The following is a 15,633-nucleotide window of genomic DNA, read 5'->3' as shown; positions in this document are numbered from 1 at the left end:
CGAGGGCCTCCAGATACGATGCACTGAGGAGGACACACATCCCTTCTGTGATAGTTCTGCCAAAAACACACACCTGAATCTACTCATGAGGAAACGGTGGACAGTTGAGGGACATTCTGTATAATAAACGGCTTGTATGAAAAACAAAGAGATACTACAGAGGCTTTCCAGGCTCAAAGAGGCTAAAGAGAAAGGCCACAAGATATCATGTGTGATCCTGAACTGAGCCTGGACCAGGACCATTCTTTTTTTCTTTTTTTATAAAGGACATTAATGGGGCAGCTAGTGAATTTTGAGTAAGGTCTGTAAATTAAATATTAGAACCGATTAAGTGTTAATTTCCTAATTTTGATAATTATACTTTGGTTATATGACAGAATATACTTGTTTGCAGATAATACACTTTGAAGTATTTACTTCAAAAGGATATTATGTTTGTAATTTAGTCTCAAATGATTCAGAAAAGTAATTTTATTCAGACATTTTGTGTATATTTGTATATACATAAACACAGAAACAGAGAGAGAATATTAGTATTTAAGGAATCTAGGTGAAGGGGAATTTTGTACCACTTTTGTAACTTTTCTGTAAGCCTGAAATTATTTAAATTTTTTAAATGCCTTTTCATTCAACAAAAACTTAATGAACTACAATAATGTGTAAGACACTGCGCATAGAAAGGAAAGAAAAATCAGATGTGCAGCTCTGGGGGCTCAGCATGCAGGCAGAGCTGAGGCAGACCCAGAGACTTCTCCTGGTGAGCATGGAATGAGAGCCGAGAAAGACTCCCCAAGACCTAAGCTAGGAAGGCATCACAGCAGGTGCTGTGATTAGGCCTCTGAGAAAGTGGGGTGGCAGGGAGCACTGGAAACACAAACGAGGAGCTGGCCTGAGTCCTGCTCCCTTGGGCTGCACTGGTTTTGTTCTATTTTTGCTCGTCTGAAGGCACCGAGAGGGCAGGACCTGAGTCACCTGGTTCCCAGCTGTATCTCCCCTGCCCCACACATACACGCTCCAGAAATATGGACTGAATTAGAATTGGGGTTATGACCTAGGGGAGATCACTCCATTTCCTTGCCTTCACTTTCACAGGTGCCCGATGAAACTGAAACCCAAGCCTCACCTCATAAACTCCTTGTGACGGGTAACTGGTCACAACTAGAAAGCCTCCCAGGTTCAAGGTGTATGTGAGTGACTGGGTATTTACTGATGCCAACGCCCAGATGACAGCACAAGGGGACTCACAGTTGCTTCCCAGGGTTGAGAGAACCAAGGTCCAGCTCCCTGTCGAACTCGGTGCGGATGTCCTCCAGAGCCCCGTCATCCCCGAAGGCCCCCCACTCCGTGTTGATGCACATCCTCCCCTCATCGCCTTCCACCAGGTCAATGTTGCTCATGTCCTCCATGTAACATGCATTGGTGCCAGTGCCTGCACGAGGGATCAGAGCAAATACGCAAAGACTGAAAGGCTCCCAGCTGGGCAAAGACATAGAGAACTCTTAACTGCCTGAGAGCCCTCTGAATGTACCACAAAGTGCTTTTGATCCACTTCCTGGGGCCGGTTCTCACTGAGGGAAGCAGCTTTGGCAAGCCTGGGAGTTCATGAGGAATAAAGCTGACATGTCAAGTCTACACTTCTTAGATGTTAATGGTTTGCTGTCATGAATGGGGTCGATTGTGAAGAAGTCCCTGATGAATATGTATGAAAGCTGACAAAGCACATTTACAAAGAGGATGAGTTAACCTAACCTTATAAATTAAAAAAAAAAAAAATCACCAACCCACAGTAATTTTTTTAATCCTTTCCTTAAGCTACTTAGCCTCTTCTCTATTTGATACTAAAAATATTCTTTACTCTGCCTGCCACAATTTGTTCCTAGCAGAAGCTACATCCTTATCTTTGACAGTTATTAGCTACCACATAAGAAAGCAACATTCCACTATTCAAACACAAAATCACTCCAAGGAAATGCCTCAAACACTAGAATATTGGGGAGTGGCTACAAATTGGGCAGTCTATGTGGGACCCACCGGGATGATGGAAATGTTCTACAACTGGATTGTGGTGATGGTTAGGACACTCTACATATACTAAAAATCACTGGATTGTCCCCTGGCCAGACTTATCAAAAAGAAAAGAGAAAGGACTCAAATAAATAAAATCATGAATGAAAGAGGAGAGATCACAACCAACACCAAAGAAATACAAACAATTGTAAGAACATATTATGAGCAACTACATGCCAGCAAATTAGACAATCTGGAAGAAATGGATGCATTCCTAGAGACGTATAAACTACCAAAACTGAACCAGGAAGAAATAGAAAACCTGAACAGACCCATAACCAGTAAGGAAATTGAAGCAGTCATCAAAAATCTCCCAACAAACAAGATCCCGGGGCCAGATGGCTTCCTAGGGGAATTCTAAAAATCATTGGATTGTACACCTTAAATTAGAGAAATTTTTATGGCTCAAAGCTGCTAAAAAATTATTTTTTTAAAGTATCTTCCCCTGTCTAATGCTCTGGTTTGAGGATTTTAAAGCCAACCTAAGAAATTTCTTGAGAGAAGCAGAATGTAATGCAATACCTGGAAAAAGCTTTTCTAAGAAAAGTGTGGACACAATTTAGGCATGTGCAGCCTACCAGACACAGTCACTGAGACACGGTGGACGGTGGCTAGAAGCCATGGCTGGCATGCGCCCATCCCATTGTGAGCTGTGGGGCTCCGGAATTAGGAAGGCAGATCAAGCCCCTCAGGTGTAAAGATCCTGCCCCTTGGAAACTCCAGCTGAGGAGAAGGGTTGGAAATTACAAAAAAGCAATTCAGAAAACTCTCTCCAATAGTGGTAAGGGAATGGGGAGATGGTAGGAACTATTCAAGAAGAGCCGATAAATCCAATCCGTTTGGCTTTATTGTCTCCCACACTGCCTTCTCACAGACGCCTCTGGCAGATCCCCTGCCAGCTCAGGTGTTGAGGACCACGCAGCAGACACCTCCACTGTGCTGCAATATCCCTGATCTAGGCCCCATCGTGTCCTACCTGCATAGGGGAATGGCCTCTTGGCTGGTCACCTTGCTTCCATTCTTGCCCCCAGTAGTCAAGTCTCTTTGTCTGACACAGCAGCCAAAATGAGCTTCTTAAAAATGCACACCCCCTTTATCCATCCCCCACCCAAAGCCCTCCAGTGCCTTCCTTCCTGCCTCCTCTTGGGATAGAAGCCAAAGACCTCACAGTGACTATGTCCTGTGTCCTATGCAATCTGCCCAGCCCTGTCCACTCTCTCTGGCCTGAAAAGCCCACTCCTTTCAGCCTTCAGTCACTTTGATTCAGCCACTGTTCAGCTTCATAGGGTTCCTGGAGCATCCCAGACGCAATCCCACCTCAGAGGCCATAGGTCTCCTCTTTACTTTGCCAGGGCCTCTCCATCTCCACTTTGCTCCCTCCTCGTCCCCAAGGTCCCTGCTCAAATGTCTCCCTCAGAGAGACCTGCTGTGACCACCCCACCACACTCACTCTCAGTCACCTCAGCCTGCTTCACTCTTGTCATCAGCCTGCTTCACTCTTGTCATCACACCAACCACGACCTGACATTACCTGTCTGGACCTTTCAGGCCTTTCACCCACCTCCCCGCTGAAAGCTGCACAAATACAGGAACCTCTAGGTATTAACTCCACTGCAAACCCAATGCAGAGCACAGGGCCTAGCACACAAGATGCACTCAGCAAATACTTGTCAAATGAATGCATTAATTTTCCATTTCCCTACATTATATCTCATAAACACAAAGTGCCAATGCCCTCCCACAGAATGTACTCAATTTGCTAAAACTAAGCCCCAGACTAGCCCCTTTTCCCGACCTGGAAAATCAAGTCAAACTGAATTACCAATGATGACACCAACTTCACAGTAGGGATCATCATAGGCGCACGTCATCATGGTCCCCACGGTGTCATTGACCAAGGCCAGGATGTCCACGTCTATGTCCTGATGGAACACAAGTCCCAGAGGGCATCAGGGGGTGGGAAGGGGGCATCATCCCTTTATCTTTCCCCAGAGAGGAAGCAAGAGCAGTGAAGGTGATGAGACAATCACCAGCTCCTTCCTGGAAGAGACAGGGCCTCTGTCAAGTTCAGGGGTCTAGAAGAGAGAAAGGGCAGTTGGGAACTGAAGAGTAGAACCCAAGCTCCTGGTTTATGGCTGAAGGCCTCTGTGCAATGGAAAAATGAGGGACAGACCACTAGGAATCCTGCCTTCATTGGAAAGACCCCCAAGGAAAGCATGTTTCTCCTGGGAGCAAAGCCCTCCCTCACCCATGGGGACAGCTTAACCAGCCTCAGCCAAGTCCTCTCCATGGGCAGCGCCAGGGATTTCTCATCTGGGTTTCCAATGTTGATAAGTCAACTTGGATTATTACCCCAAGGTAATATGGTTCCCCAAGGTTTGGGGGAGCATTCTAAAGTGAAATGAAACAATAAAAGAAAAACACAGGATACAAAATAGTATGATTGCCTCTTTAAGGAGAAAAAAGGCTAGAAGGGTATCCATCAAAATATCACTCTTGCTGTCAGGATAACAAATAAGTTGGGTTTACTTGTGTACTTCTCAGCTCAGCAAGGAGCATGTCTTGCTTTTTCAGTTTAGATTATTATAAAATTTAATCAACGAATAGAGCTAACCCATGAATAGAGAGTAGAAAATAGGAGAGACAGCCAGACTGGAAAGAAAGCGATATTTTAAGCAAAGAGGAAAGGTGATTAGAGTATTACACATGCACGGGATCTAACGGAGACCCTCTGAGGGGGCTGTGGCAGCTGGGGAGGTCCCAGGGAAGCATGGGGCCACATTTCAACAGCCACAGGAACAAGCACCATGTACCGAGGCTTACTGGTAGGTTTACCCAAATTGGTCACAACTGGCCACATCTATACCACAATGACACCTGCCGCAAGATCAATTCCTTCTGATTCTCCTTCTAGGACACACACAGTAGGAGACCCCACCTGGAGAGAAAGGGGCTATGACTGGGAGGCGAACCCCTCACCTTGTGTTTTCTTATGGCTTTGGTCAGACAACTCACTACATCTGTGCCTTGAACTCCCCGTGCCTTAAACTTCTTGGTCCATGAAAGCAGGATACCCTGGGGGAAGATTTCAGAGCCAGTTAAAATGAAGAAGGCACTCAGTTCTGAAAATGAGTGGCAGAAATTTCATGCGTAAAGTGCATCCCCACGGGCTTCTCCTCTTGAAGCTGAATCACCCCCAATTCTTTCAACATTCCTTCAGCTTTTTCTAAACCAAGTACACATCTTTATTGCATCTGAGCAGTTTGAGACAATATACGTAATGGCAGAAAGAACAATCACCGAGGACATGGACTCATAAGACATTAGTCAAGTCATTTAACCTCTCTGAGCCTCAGTTTACTCATCTGTGAAATGGAGAAACCTCATTTCTGTGCCTCTCTCACAGGAATGCTCTGATGGGAATACCTGGCCTGTGGTAGGTACACATTATGTGCACAGAATACATGGATTGCCAGGTCCACAGAACAGAACTAACGTGGTATTACCTGGTAGGACTCCCTTGGGAACTTAAGTTCAACTTAGAAAAATGGCTCTCTACCTGCATTATCAATTATGTGCATAAAAGTGGTGTTTCCTGGGGTGCCTGGCTGGCTCAGTCAGTAGAGCATGCGACTCTTGATCTCCGGGTCATGAGTTCGAGCCCCACGTTGGGTGTAGAGATTACTTAAAAATAAAATCTTTTTTGGGGGCGCCTGGGTGGCTCAGATGGTTAAGCGTCTGCCTTTGGCTCAGGTCATGATCCCAGGGTCCTGGGATCGAGTTCCGCATCGGGCTCCCTGCTAGGCAGGGAGCCTGCTTCTCCCTCTGCCTCTGCCTCTGCCTCTCTCTCTCTGACTCTCATGAATAAAAAAAAAAAAAAAAAAAAATTAAAATTAAAAAAAATAAAATCTTTTTTTTTTTTTAATGTTTTTAAAAATTGGTGTTTCTCAAGAGTTTTGTAAAATAGCAAATAATCAGAATGTTTCAGACTGGAAGAGAATTTTGGAGACTAAGAGATTTGCCCAAGGCCACACAGTCAAAAATAGCTGAGCCCAAACTCACAAACTCCCCACCACACCCTCCCAATCCTCTCAGTTTACGGATAAAGCTGGGAGATTTTCAGAGGAAGGAAACTGCTCTAGATCTCAGTGAGTGAAGGACAGAGTCCAACTGGAATGCAATGGTCTAACTCCTGACCAGGGACCAGGGTTTGTTCCCTGCACCACAGCGCTACCTACTGGCAGCCCTCCCTAACTTCTGCCTTCATAGGTCAGGGAAACATCCCTGCTTCATGGGATAGAGGAGTAAGAGACTGCAGGGTGGCATCCCCCAAAAAAGGGTGCTAGGGACAATGTGGGATGCATTAGGAGCAGGATGTATGGGGGAGTGAAAAATAAATGCTTGTGATATATAGTTAAGTGGAAAATTTAAAAGGACATGCAATTATATTTTTTAAAACTGTGCATACAGCATAACTGTAGCTGCAATTTTTCTCAAATATGAAATGGAAATAATAATATCTACTTCCTATGATTGCTTGGGGATTTTAATGAGATAATACACATAAAGAGTTCAGCACAATGCAAGATACACTGCCAAAATCTGGGGTATGGTGTTGCTATTGTTTTTTTTTTTAAGATTTTATTTTATTTATTTGACAGAGAGAGACACAGCGAGAGAGGGAACAGAAGCAGGGGGAGTGGGAGAGGGAGAAGTAGGCTTCCCGCCGAGCAGGGAGCCCGATGCTTGGCTTGATCCCAGGACCCTGGGATCATGACCCGAGCCGAAGGCAGACGCTCAACAACTAAGCCACCCAGGCGCCCCTATTATTATTATTACATAAAGATGCTGGTAGAGATTTGGCTTAGAAAAATGCCAAAATCTTGGATAAACAAACCATACATTCACCCCCCAGGTATCAAGAAGATATGTAAGTTTGGTTCTCAAACTCAAATGAGTTCCAGCAGAGCTTGAGAAATCTCTTCCTTCTTCCTGGGGTCTCCATTTCTGAGCTCGGAGAAGATCTGTTTAACTACTCCATGAATCTGATCTCCATCTCGGGGCCTGATTCTCCATGACTCCTCCTCCCACTTCCTCTACAGATTCTGGGACCTCTGCTCCTCCAGTCAACAAAGACGGTGACACCTCACAGCCTGACTCCACCTGGCCTCTTCTCACATTCTCTGAAACCTTCTTCATACTAGTTTTTTCCAATCCTTTTTTTTAAAAATAAAATAATAAAAATGTGAACCTCAGCCCATCCCCTGTCTAGATAGATCACGGCAAGTTCCCACTCAATGGAATCAATTAAATGATTGATTGTACTTTTAATTGTCAGATAGTTAACAATCACCTATAAAATACAAGACATCATGCTACAGACCCTGCAGGTGGAGAAAAATATAAAACAGGGGCGTCTGGGTGGCTCAGTCGGTTAAGTGTCTGCCTTTGGCTCAGGTCATGATCCCAGGGTCCTGGGATCAAGTCCCGCATCGGGCTCCCTGCTCCGCGGGGAGCCTGCTTCTCCCTCTGCCTCTGCATCTCTCTCTCTGTCTCTCATGAATAAATAAATAAAATCTTTTAAAAAATAAAAAAGAATAATATAAAACAGTGCCTGACCTCCAGAAACATCTGTTGAGTCAGGGGACAAGGTACAAAAGCACCAAGAGACCAGTGACACAGGGACAATCCTTGTCGTGGCCCTGCAGCTACGCACCAGGCACAGTCTGGGGCCCGTGGCAGAGGTTTGGTCTAAGCTTCCCTTCAACCCGGCAAGGAGCTATTATTACCCCTGTTTTCCGGATGGAAAATCAAGGAGCTTAAGAAGTTATGTAACTTGCCCCAGGGACACAGCTTGTTCTGAGCCATGATTCAAAGACATGTGTGTGGGACGTGATAACCCATTCCTTTTCCACTCTTCCCCACTGATAAATGGCCCATGCCAGCAACAGCAAACACATCCCAGGGCAGTGCATGATATCAAGGTGCTCCATGAACTGACCATCAGCTGGGCGTCATGACCGGCACGTGCAGGAGGAGATCACGGGCTCCCACCCCAGAGGCGTGTGACCTGGGGATACCTGACTCTTGACCATGACTCGCTGACCCCAGAAAGCTCATTGTCCTTTTCTGTGGCCCCTTACTTATTCTCACAGATCTATATAAGATTGGGTTTGACCTCTCCCTGTTTATCAGTTGAACGTATGAGGCACACAGAGATGAGACCCCTGCTGGGTAGTGGCCCAGCTGAGACTGTACATCCCAACATTGTCATTCCAATGACCCCATCTGCATCCTCTTCCTAAGGGCTCACTGGAGATTGAGATTCCCCGAGCCTTCCTCCTCTTATTCTAGTCAGCTATGTCAGGGGTGCTAGGTGTGGTCCCCAGACCACCAGCACCCACATCCATCACCCAGGAAGCTGTTAGAAATGCAAATCTGAGGCCCCACTGATTAAGGAACTCTGGGGTGGGGTCCAGCAATCTGTGTCTAGCAAGCCCTCCAGTGGATTCCCATGCAACCAAGTCTGAGAACTAAGGGGTAAAAATTGTTCTGCTGCCTTGTGCCGTGCCCACGTCAAGTGCAAAATCAAGGCTGCTGCATTTACGAGTTCTCTGCCTCACATTTCCACCTCACTGTGCAAAAAAAGAAAAAAACAAAACAAGAAGACTCCTGCTGATCTCTCCTGTTCCCAGCCTGACTCCCTGAACATGCCCACATTCCCCAGCCCCAAACCCAAATCCTGTACAGCTTCTTCCCTCCCCGGCATGAACCTTACCTCTTCCAATTTAGTCTGTCTGCAGGGAAAAGAAAAGGTTAGGCCAAGGGGCAATTTCTTATGCTTCAACCCTTTCGTCTTCATGAAATTTGCCAGACAGTCAGCTACGTAGTCAAATAGCTAGAGAGAAGAGAAAGCACAGGATGCTGCGCTAAGGCATGGTCACTTATAAACTTGATGCCAAGGCCATCCCCCGTCCCCTGCTTCATAAGAGCCCCTGCCCGATACCTCTGAGCCATTCCCTCGGATAATTTCATTGGGTGTTGGATAGAACTGACTCTCCATCTGGACATTTCTTTTCCCCTCTTCAGAGACTTGCACCTTCAAGACGCGAAACTTGGACCCTCCAAGATCCAGGGAAAGAAACTCCCCATTTTCTATGAAAAAAGAAACAAACAAAAAAGTTGTCATTTATGGAAGGCTGTTCTATGGCCGGCTTAGCTTTAGAAGTCGGGGCATGACCCAAATCTGCCCACCAGGCCATGCTGGAGGGCGTAAACGTGGAGAAGGCAAATATAAACCCACTTCAGGCAGGTAGTATCAGACATGGGCCTTGAGGGTGGAGCCGAGTCCAGAATGCCACAACCAGGCTGAAGGAGCTGATACTCCAAGTGTGGGCAAAGTGCCGGTAAGGCAGGAGGAAAAGGCAGGGACGCGTGCAAGGAAGGGAAACCAGCCCCATACAAGCCTCAGTCTCTTGGACAGATGGAAAACACCCCAGGAGGGCAAAGAGACAGGGACCAAAGGATGGACCCTACAGAGCCAAGGATCTTCAGATTTGGGGCCAGACCCAGCCCCGTGCAAGACCAATGCTATTAATAAAATGTGGATATGACACATGTGTTAAGGAGAGGCAGCCCACTTCAGTGACTTCAACTCGGGATCCAGCCAGTATTCCTGCCAGGACACCTGCCAGTCTTCTGCACTGGCCACAGATACAGGATAAGAATGCAGGTGTGCATACTCGTGAACCAACAAGCCTTTGTATAGAATTATCTGTCCCTGAAAAGTGGCGACAGGTACCAGGTGTGCTTCATGATATACGCCCAAAGCACATGTGAGTGAAATTCCAGGACCGCAAGTCTGGTCCCCCCAGTGGCCTTGTTTTGTACCACATGACCCTAGATACAGCTGCATGCAGATAAGGGACCAGCTGGCCATTCAGATTTACTCCGTGTAACATGTGAAATAAAACAGTGAGAAATTGCTAGTTCATGGTAAAGACTGAAGTGGAAGCATCCCCCAAACCAGAGGTTAGCTGGGTAGCCAAGGTGGCCCCATGTATGTAGGCTGAAACCACAGAGGAAGACCCAAGTCCCACCCAGTCCCCTTGCGGCCTGAGAGGACCACAGCTCCTGCCTTTGGAGTCCCACAGGACCCTACGTGTCCCCCTTTTTGCTCTCCGTGTCCTTGTACAACAGACCTCCTTTTCTGACCTGGCTTGACTGGGTTCTCTGCTCCTGGCAATCAAAGAGCTAGAGACAGTGCTCTGCAAACTTGAATGTGCATGTGAATCTCCCAAGAATTTTAACATGCAGATTGTGATTCAGTGGAGGTGGGGTCTGAGATTTTAGTGTTGTTTTTTTTTTTTTTAAGTTTATTATTTATTTATTTGTGTATTTGTTTATTTATTTATTTAAGTCCATCTCTACAGGGGCTTGAACTCATGACCCCGAGATCAAGCATGCTAGCAGGGCACCCCGGAGATTTTGTATTTCTAAACAGGTTCCCAGGTACTGCTGCTGCTGGTCTGTGGACCACAGTCAGAGTAGCACAGGCCTTAGTCATTTCCAGACCCAGCTAGCAGGATCTTTTGTTTTTGTGGAGATTATCTGGAAAGCAAGATTCTTATCTCCCTAGATCTGCCCCCAAAGAAGCCTGATGGAGCCATTTATTATTCAGGAAGAGAATCCAGAGACCTAATATTGTGCAACTTTTGTTAGCATTCATCACATACCAGGCAAGAGATGCTTTCACAGATGTTATCTTGTTGAGCAGGAAATAGGGTAGATCACACAGTCCATGTACGAACATTTACTGAGCGCAACTCTGTGCCAAATAGCATGCCAAGTGCTAGGGAAGCACAGGGAGCGCTATCTAAACCCCAGGGGAGGCGGGACAGAGCTGAGTGCAGAAGAATGCAAGGGAGGGAGGCAGCCAGAGCAGGTCCCAGGGAGAGGAACGGAGCCAAGGAAGGAGCTCACATAGGGAGGGCAGGGTCTGCTTTTGAGGAAGGAGGGACGTGTGACAGAAATGAGGCTGGCATGTAGTCTCTGGATAAACTAGGAAGGATTTGGGAAAACTGGCCCACCCCAAAGAGCTTGAGCTTTCTCCAGAAGGTGAGGGGGAGCCACAGAAAGATTTTAAGCAAGGGAGTGGCAAGTTCTGATTGAGATTTGGGGAAAACGCCTCTGGCACCAATCCGGATGGACGGGAGGATTTTCATAAAAGAGGAGGCTCCTGTGCTGCGATTCAGGTTGGAAGTGATCTGTGAACCCTCTCGTGCAGCCTAGCACGGAGTCATTCCTTCCTCTGGCCTCCAGGGCCACTGTCGGCGTGCAATCACCTGGCTTCACCAGTGACTCAACACGCCATTTCCTGTAAACCGGGTGGGACCCTTTCTGTGACTTTGACCCCAGAGAAAGGACTCATTGGGCCCTGAGGGAGGCAGGACCTGCCCAGCAGAGGCAACAGCGGCAGAAAGGCCATCAGGATCTCTACAGTAATTATTAAGATTATTATGACCTTCGTCATGGGGATGGAACGTACAACGTGGTGACTACAGTTAAGAATAACACGCTGCATATTTGAAAATTGCTAAGAGGGTAGATCTTAAAAGTTCTCATCAGAAGAAAGAAGAAATTTATAGCTATGTGTGTTGCCAAACGTTATTGTGGTGACCACTTCGTGATATGTCCAAACATCAAATCATGTTTACACCTGAAACTAATATAATGTTATGTCAATTATATCTCCATAAAAAAATTTTTTTTAAATAATAAAAAGATAACGATCCGCCTCTGTAGATAATCCTCCTGTGACCTTTCAGGGGCTCCAAGGTTTCCTTCTCCTCATCCGTCCCCAGGGCAAATGCCCCTGCTCCTTCCCATTCCCTAGTGTAGCATCTCCCAAAGATGCACAGTGACTGACTGTGTCGATTCCTAGAGATTCAGGAAACCATATGTTTAGGAATTGCTCCAAGTGAGTCTTATACTAGGGGGAGAGCAGGGGACCCCTGTCCTAGGGCAGACCCCAGGGCCCATCAGCCGACCACATCAGGGCTCCCTGGGCTCCCCTTCAAGGCCCCCCCCTCAGTAGCAGCAGCTGGAGTTGGGCCTCCAGAACCAGAGACCCCCTCACAAGCATGCGATGGGCACCTCTGGTCCCCCTTCCCTGTGGCTGCTAGAGGGTAAGGCACACTTCTCAGGCACTTTGTAAGAACAGTCGATTGCAGCTCCCTATCGGAAAGGCTAGGGGGAACCTCATCTCATAGGTTTGGATGAGAGGACAGAGAGTAGGTGAACTCTGTATTTCTCTGGAAACTGCATACATTTTTGAAATGGAAGCTCCAACAGATTAGTAGCATTTGTTTGCTTTTGTTAGTGACCATGAAATTACACCACTAGCTCACAGGAACTACGGAAGACTTGGGGGAATATTTTGGAAATTTTAAAGTACTCCTTCCACATGACTTCATCTGATCCTAACAGCCCTGATCTTTTTACTGATGCGGACAGGAGTGCAGTTGTCCTGGGACTTACCAAGGCTCCCTGGCTGCAGGGACCCTGGGCTCCAAGACCTCACTGCAACAGGCTCACTGGTGAGATTTATTATGTGATGAGATGTGAGATATTATGTGATGAGATTTATTATGTGAGGAGACAGTGAGGAAAGGAGGTGGTGCCTCCTGGCCTGAGGAGGGTTCTTCTAAAATTTGGTCCATTTCACTTCCAAACCTTCCTGAAGCAGCCAGGGCCAGGAAGACTCATCCAGTCCAGCATTCTCCAGACCCTCACAGTCACTTTCCCTTGCTTCTGGGGACACACCTCTGCAGGAGGAGCCAAAGCACAGGAAGCCAGGAGGACTTCGCCCTGGTGCCCCCTCCCCCCGACACACCCATGACTCAGGTGCTTACTCTGAATGGCCCTGGATGACCTGTCAAGGACCACAGTCCCTCGGCACTCTCATAGAGCAGTGTCTGGAACTCAAGCAGATTTCAACTCAAGCAAATTTCAAAGCAAGACTGTCTCTGTCCAAAGCTTATGTCCCTCCAGGGTGGACATAGTCCACCCTGTCACGCACCCACCACTGAGGGAAGAGGCTTCCCCCATCACAGTTGCCGGGGACCTCTTGAATGGTAGAAGCTATTTTGACCCCGTCATTGGCCCAGAGGGGCCCAGAACCTGGCTGATCTAATCAAAGTCCCTGAGAGCTCCCCAGACTTCATCCCCTGCTCCTTCAAGGGCCCCAAAGCCCCCATTGGAGCTTGGTCAGAGCACTGGGACTCTGACATTGGTCCTCCATGCTCTCATCTGACCTGGGCATAACAGTTACACCTCAGTGTTCTTATGGGGATTATGTGAGAAAGTGAGTTCCTAACACCCCTGACCACAGAAGGTGCCTTGCAGATTCCACTTCCTGTCCCTCCTCTGGCTCTGCCCAGAGGCTGAGAATGGAGGAGTTGGATGGAACCTCCTGGATTCCATCCATAAAGGTCTCTAGGCTGTGGTCAGGAAAGTAATAGTTCCCCAAAGATGTCCACATCCTAATCCCCAGATCCATGAATATGTTAGTTAACATGGCAAGGAAAATTAGGTTACAGATGGAATTGAAATTGCTCATCAGTTGACCCTGACATTAAGAGATTATCCTGGATTATTTGGGTATGCCTAATGTACTCACAAAGTCTTTAAATGTGAAAGAGGGAAGCAGAAGGGTCAGAGACAGAGGGAAATTTAAAGATGCTATCTGGCTGGTTTGGAGATAAAAAGTGGCATGAGCCAAGGAATACAGGTGGCCTCTGGAAGCTGGAAAACACAAGGCAAGAGATTCTACCCTAGAGCTTCCAGAAGGAATGCAGCCCTGCTGACACCGTGATTATAGCCCCGTGAGACCCATTTCAAACTTCTGACCTTCAGGACTGTGAGAGAATAAATTTGTGTGGTTTTAAGCTGCTAAGTTTATGGTAACTTATTACAGCAACAATAGAAAACAAATACAGAGGCCAACTCTCTCATTTCACAGATAAAGAAACTAAAGCTAAACATTTTGCCAAAGGTCACTGAGAAATGTCAGAGCTGGGCCTAGAGCCCAGGTTTCTTGAATTATCGTTACTCTTCCTTCCACCACATCATATTGTCTTCCCTTACTTACTACCTTGGGCCTAGAATCTAGGAACTTAGGCATGAAATACCACTTATTATCCATTTGGCAAATATTTCAGGGCCTAGTAGGCATCAAGCACCATGCTAGGTGCTCAGAACACCGTGGTGAAGAAGACACAGGCCCCGTCCTCATGGAGCATTAGCCCAGTAGGGAAACTCGCACACAGCAGGTGTCAGGACAAGCACCTAACCCAGTATGGGAAAGCCTCCTACATGGAGGTGGTGACCTCTACCCTGAGATTGAAAAGCTAAGTTGGTGTTCATGAGGGGAAGAATGTTGGGATGCTCCAGCAAGTAAACAGACAAAATGTGTGGGGCCAAGGCGCACAGAGAAAAAGCAGGGTACATTTGAACTTTGGTTCAAAACTTTTGGTACTGAATGGACTGAAGCACAGAGTTTGGGAAGAGTATGCACAGAAGGTGGGAGTGATAAGCCAGGGTACAGGAGCAGACTCCAGGTACCCATCAGCCAAGAAGAAAGCAGGGAGATCAGGGTCCCTGGCAGCCCCTAGCCCCACTCACCTGAGCCATCTGGAATGGCCCTGACAAAGGTGGGCAGCATCTTCACAGATGCTGTGGGGTTGGTGTCCTTCCCCAGGCCCTTTTGCATTTCAGCCTGGAAGCGAGCCATGATGTCCAAAAGGGTCTCATCGGAGAGCCGCATGTGATACAGGAACCTGTCCACCTGCAACAGATGCCAGGGTGACCAGGGATGCCTGCTGCGGGGTTGGGGGGGTGCGGGTTGTGCTCCAGTCAAGGTTGTAAATTCCCACTCCCATCACAAAGCTATTTTTCTGACTCTGGGGATAGCTTCATGATTTGGAATCCCAAAGATTCCTTGCCTGACTCCTCACCAAGCTGGAGACAAGGTGGGGAGTTGGTCAAGAATAGAATGGAATGGAAGGTTGGGGGGTAGGAATTTATTCCTCTGAAGGGCAAGCTCTCAGGAAGAAAGGATTCTCCCATTTTTCTGATGGGGCAATAGAGGGGGCAAAAGCGACAAGGATTCAGGGTTTCTAATTCCTAGTTCAGGGACTGCACCATTGTCCCATTGCCTCTCCACTGCAAAAGACTAGCTAGAGCTTGAACCTTAAATTCCTAAGCATAGAACCTTTCTTTTCCAACGATGACCGTATATACCCCAAATTGTTTCCGTTTGTTTATGGGCTGCTAGGAAGCTCAGAGCTAAATACAGTTTCCAACAGCAATCTGTAAATTCTAGTTCTTTAAATTTTCATTCTGTTTTTAACTGAGGTTGTTTTAATTAAGATGAAGTTTAATTTGGGGCACCTGGGTGGCTCAGTCGTTAAGCGTCTGCCTTCGGCTCAGGTCATGATCCCAGAGTCCTGGGATCGAGTCCCACATCGGGCTCCCTGCTCAGCGGGAAGCCTGCTTCTCCCTCTC

General features: G+C 47.1%; 1 protein-coding gene across 2 annotated transcripts in view; it reads right to left on the bottom strand.

Moving 5' to 3' along the window:
* HKDC1 (hexokinase domain containing 1) overlaps positions 1-15,633 on the bottom strand; it is a 41,850-nt gene that overhangs the window by 21,551 nt on the left and 4,666 nt on the right. Inside the window, exons 2-7 of one of the 2 annotated variants that reach the window (XM_021699731.1) lie at positions 14,752-14,914; positions 9,074-9,222; positions 8,846-8,965; positions 5,047-5,142; positions 3,890-3,989; positions 1,246-1,429 (exon numbers count right to left, since the gene is read on the bottom strand). In XM_021699731.1, the coding sequence (XP_021555406.1) occupies positions 1,246-1,429; positions 3,890-3,989; positions 5,047-5,142; positions 8,846-8,965; positions 9,074-9,222; positions 14,752-14,914 (812 nt within the window). The remainder of the gene's footprint in view (positions 1-1,245; positions 1,430-3,889; positions 3,990-5,046; positions 5,143-8,845; positions 8,966-9,073; positions 9,223-14,751; positions 14,915-15,633) is intronic. The other variant, XM_021699732.1, reaches the window with a different exon arrangement.

Source organism: Neomonachus schauinslandi, chromosome 6 (genome assembly GCF_002201575.2).
Source record: "Neomonachus schauinslandi chromosome 6, ASM220157v2, whole genome shotgun sequence".
Classification (NCBI taxonomy): domain Eukaryota; kingdom Metazoa; phylum Chordata; class Mammalia; order Carnivora; family Phocidae; genus Neomonachus; species Neomonachus schauinslandi.
The sequence above is the reverse complement of the archived record's forward strand: the minus strand, read 5'-3'. Positions and strand labels throughout refer to the sequence as shown.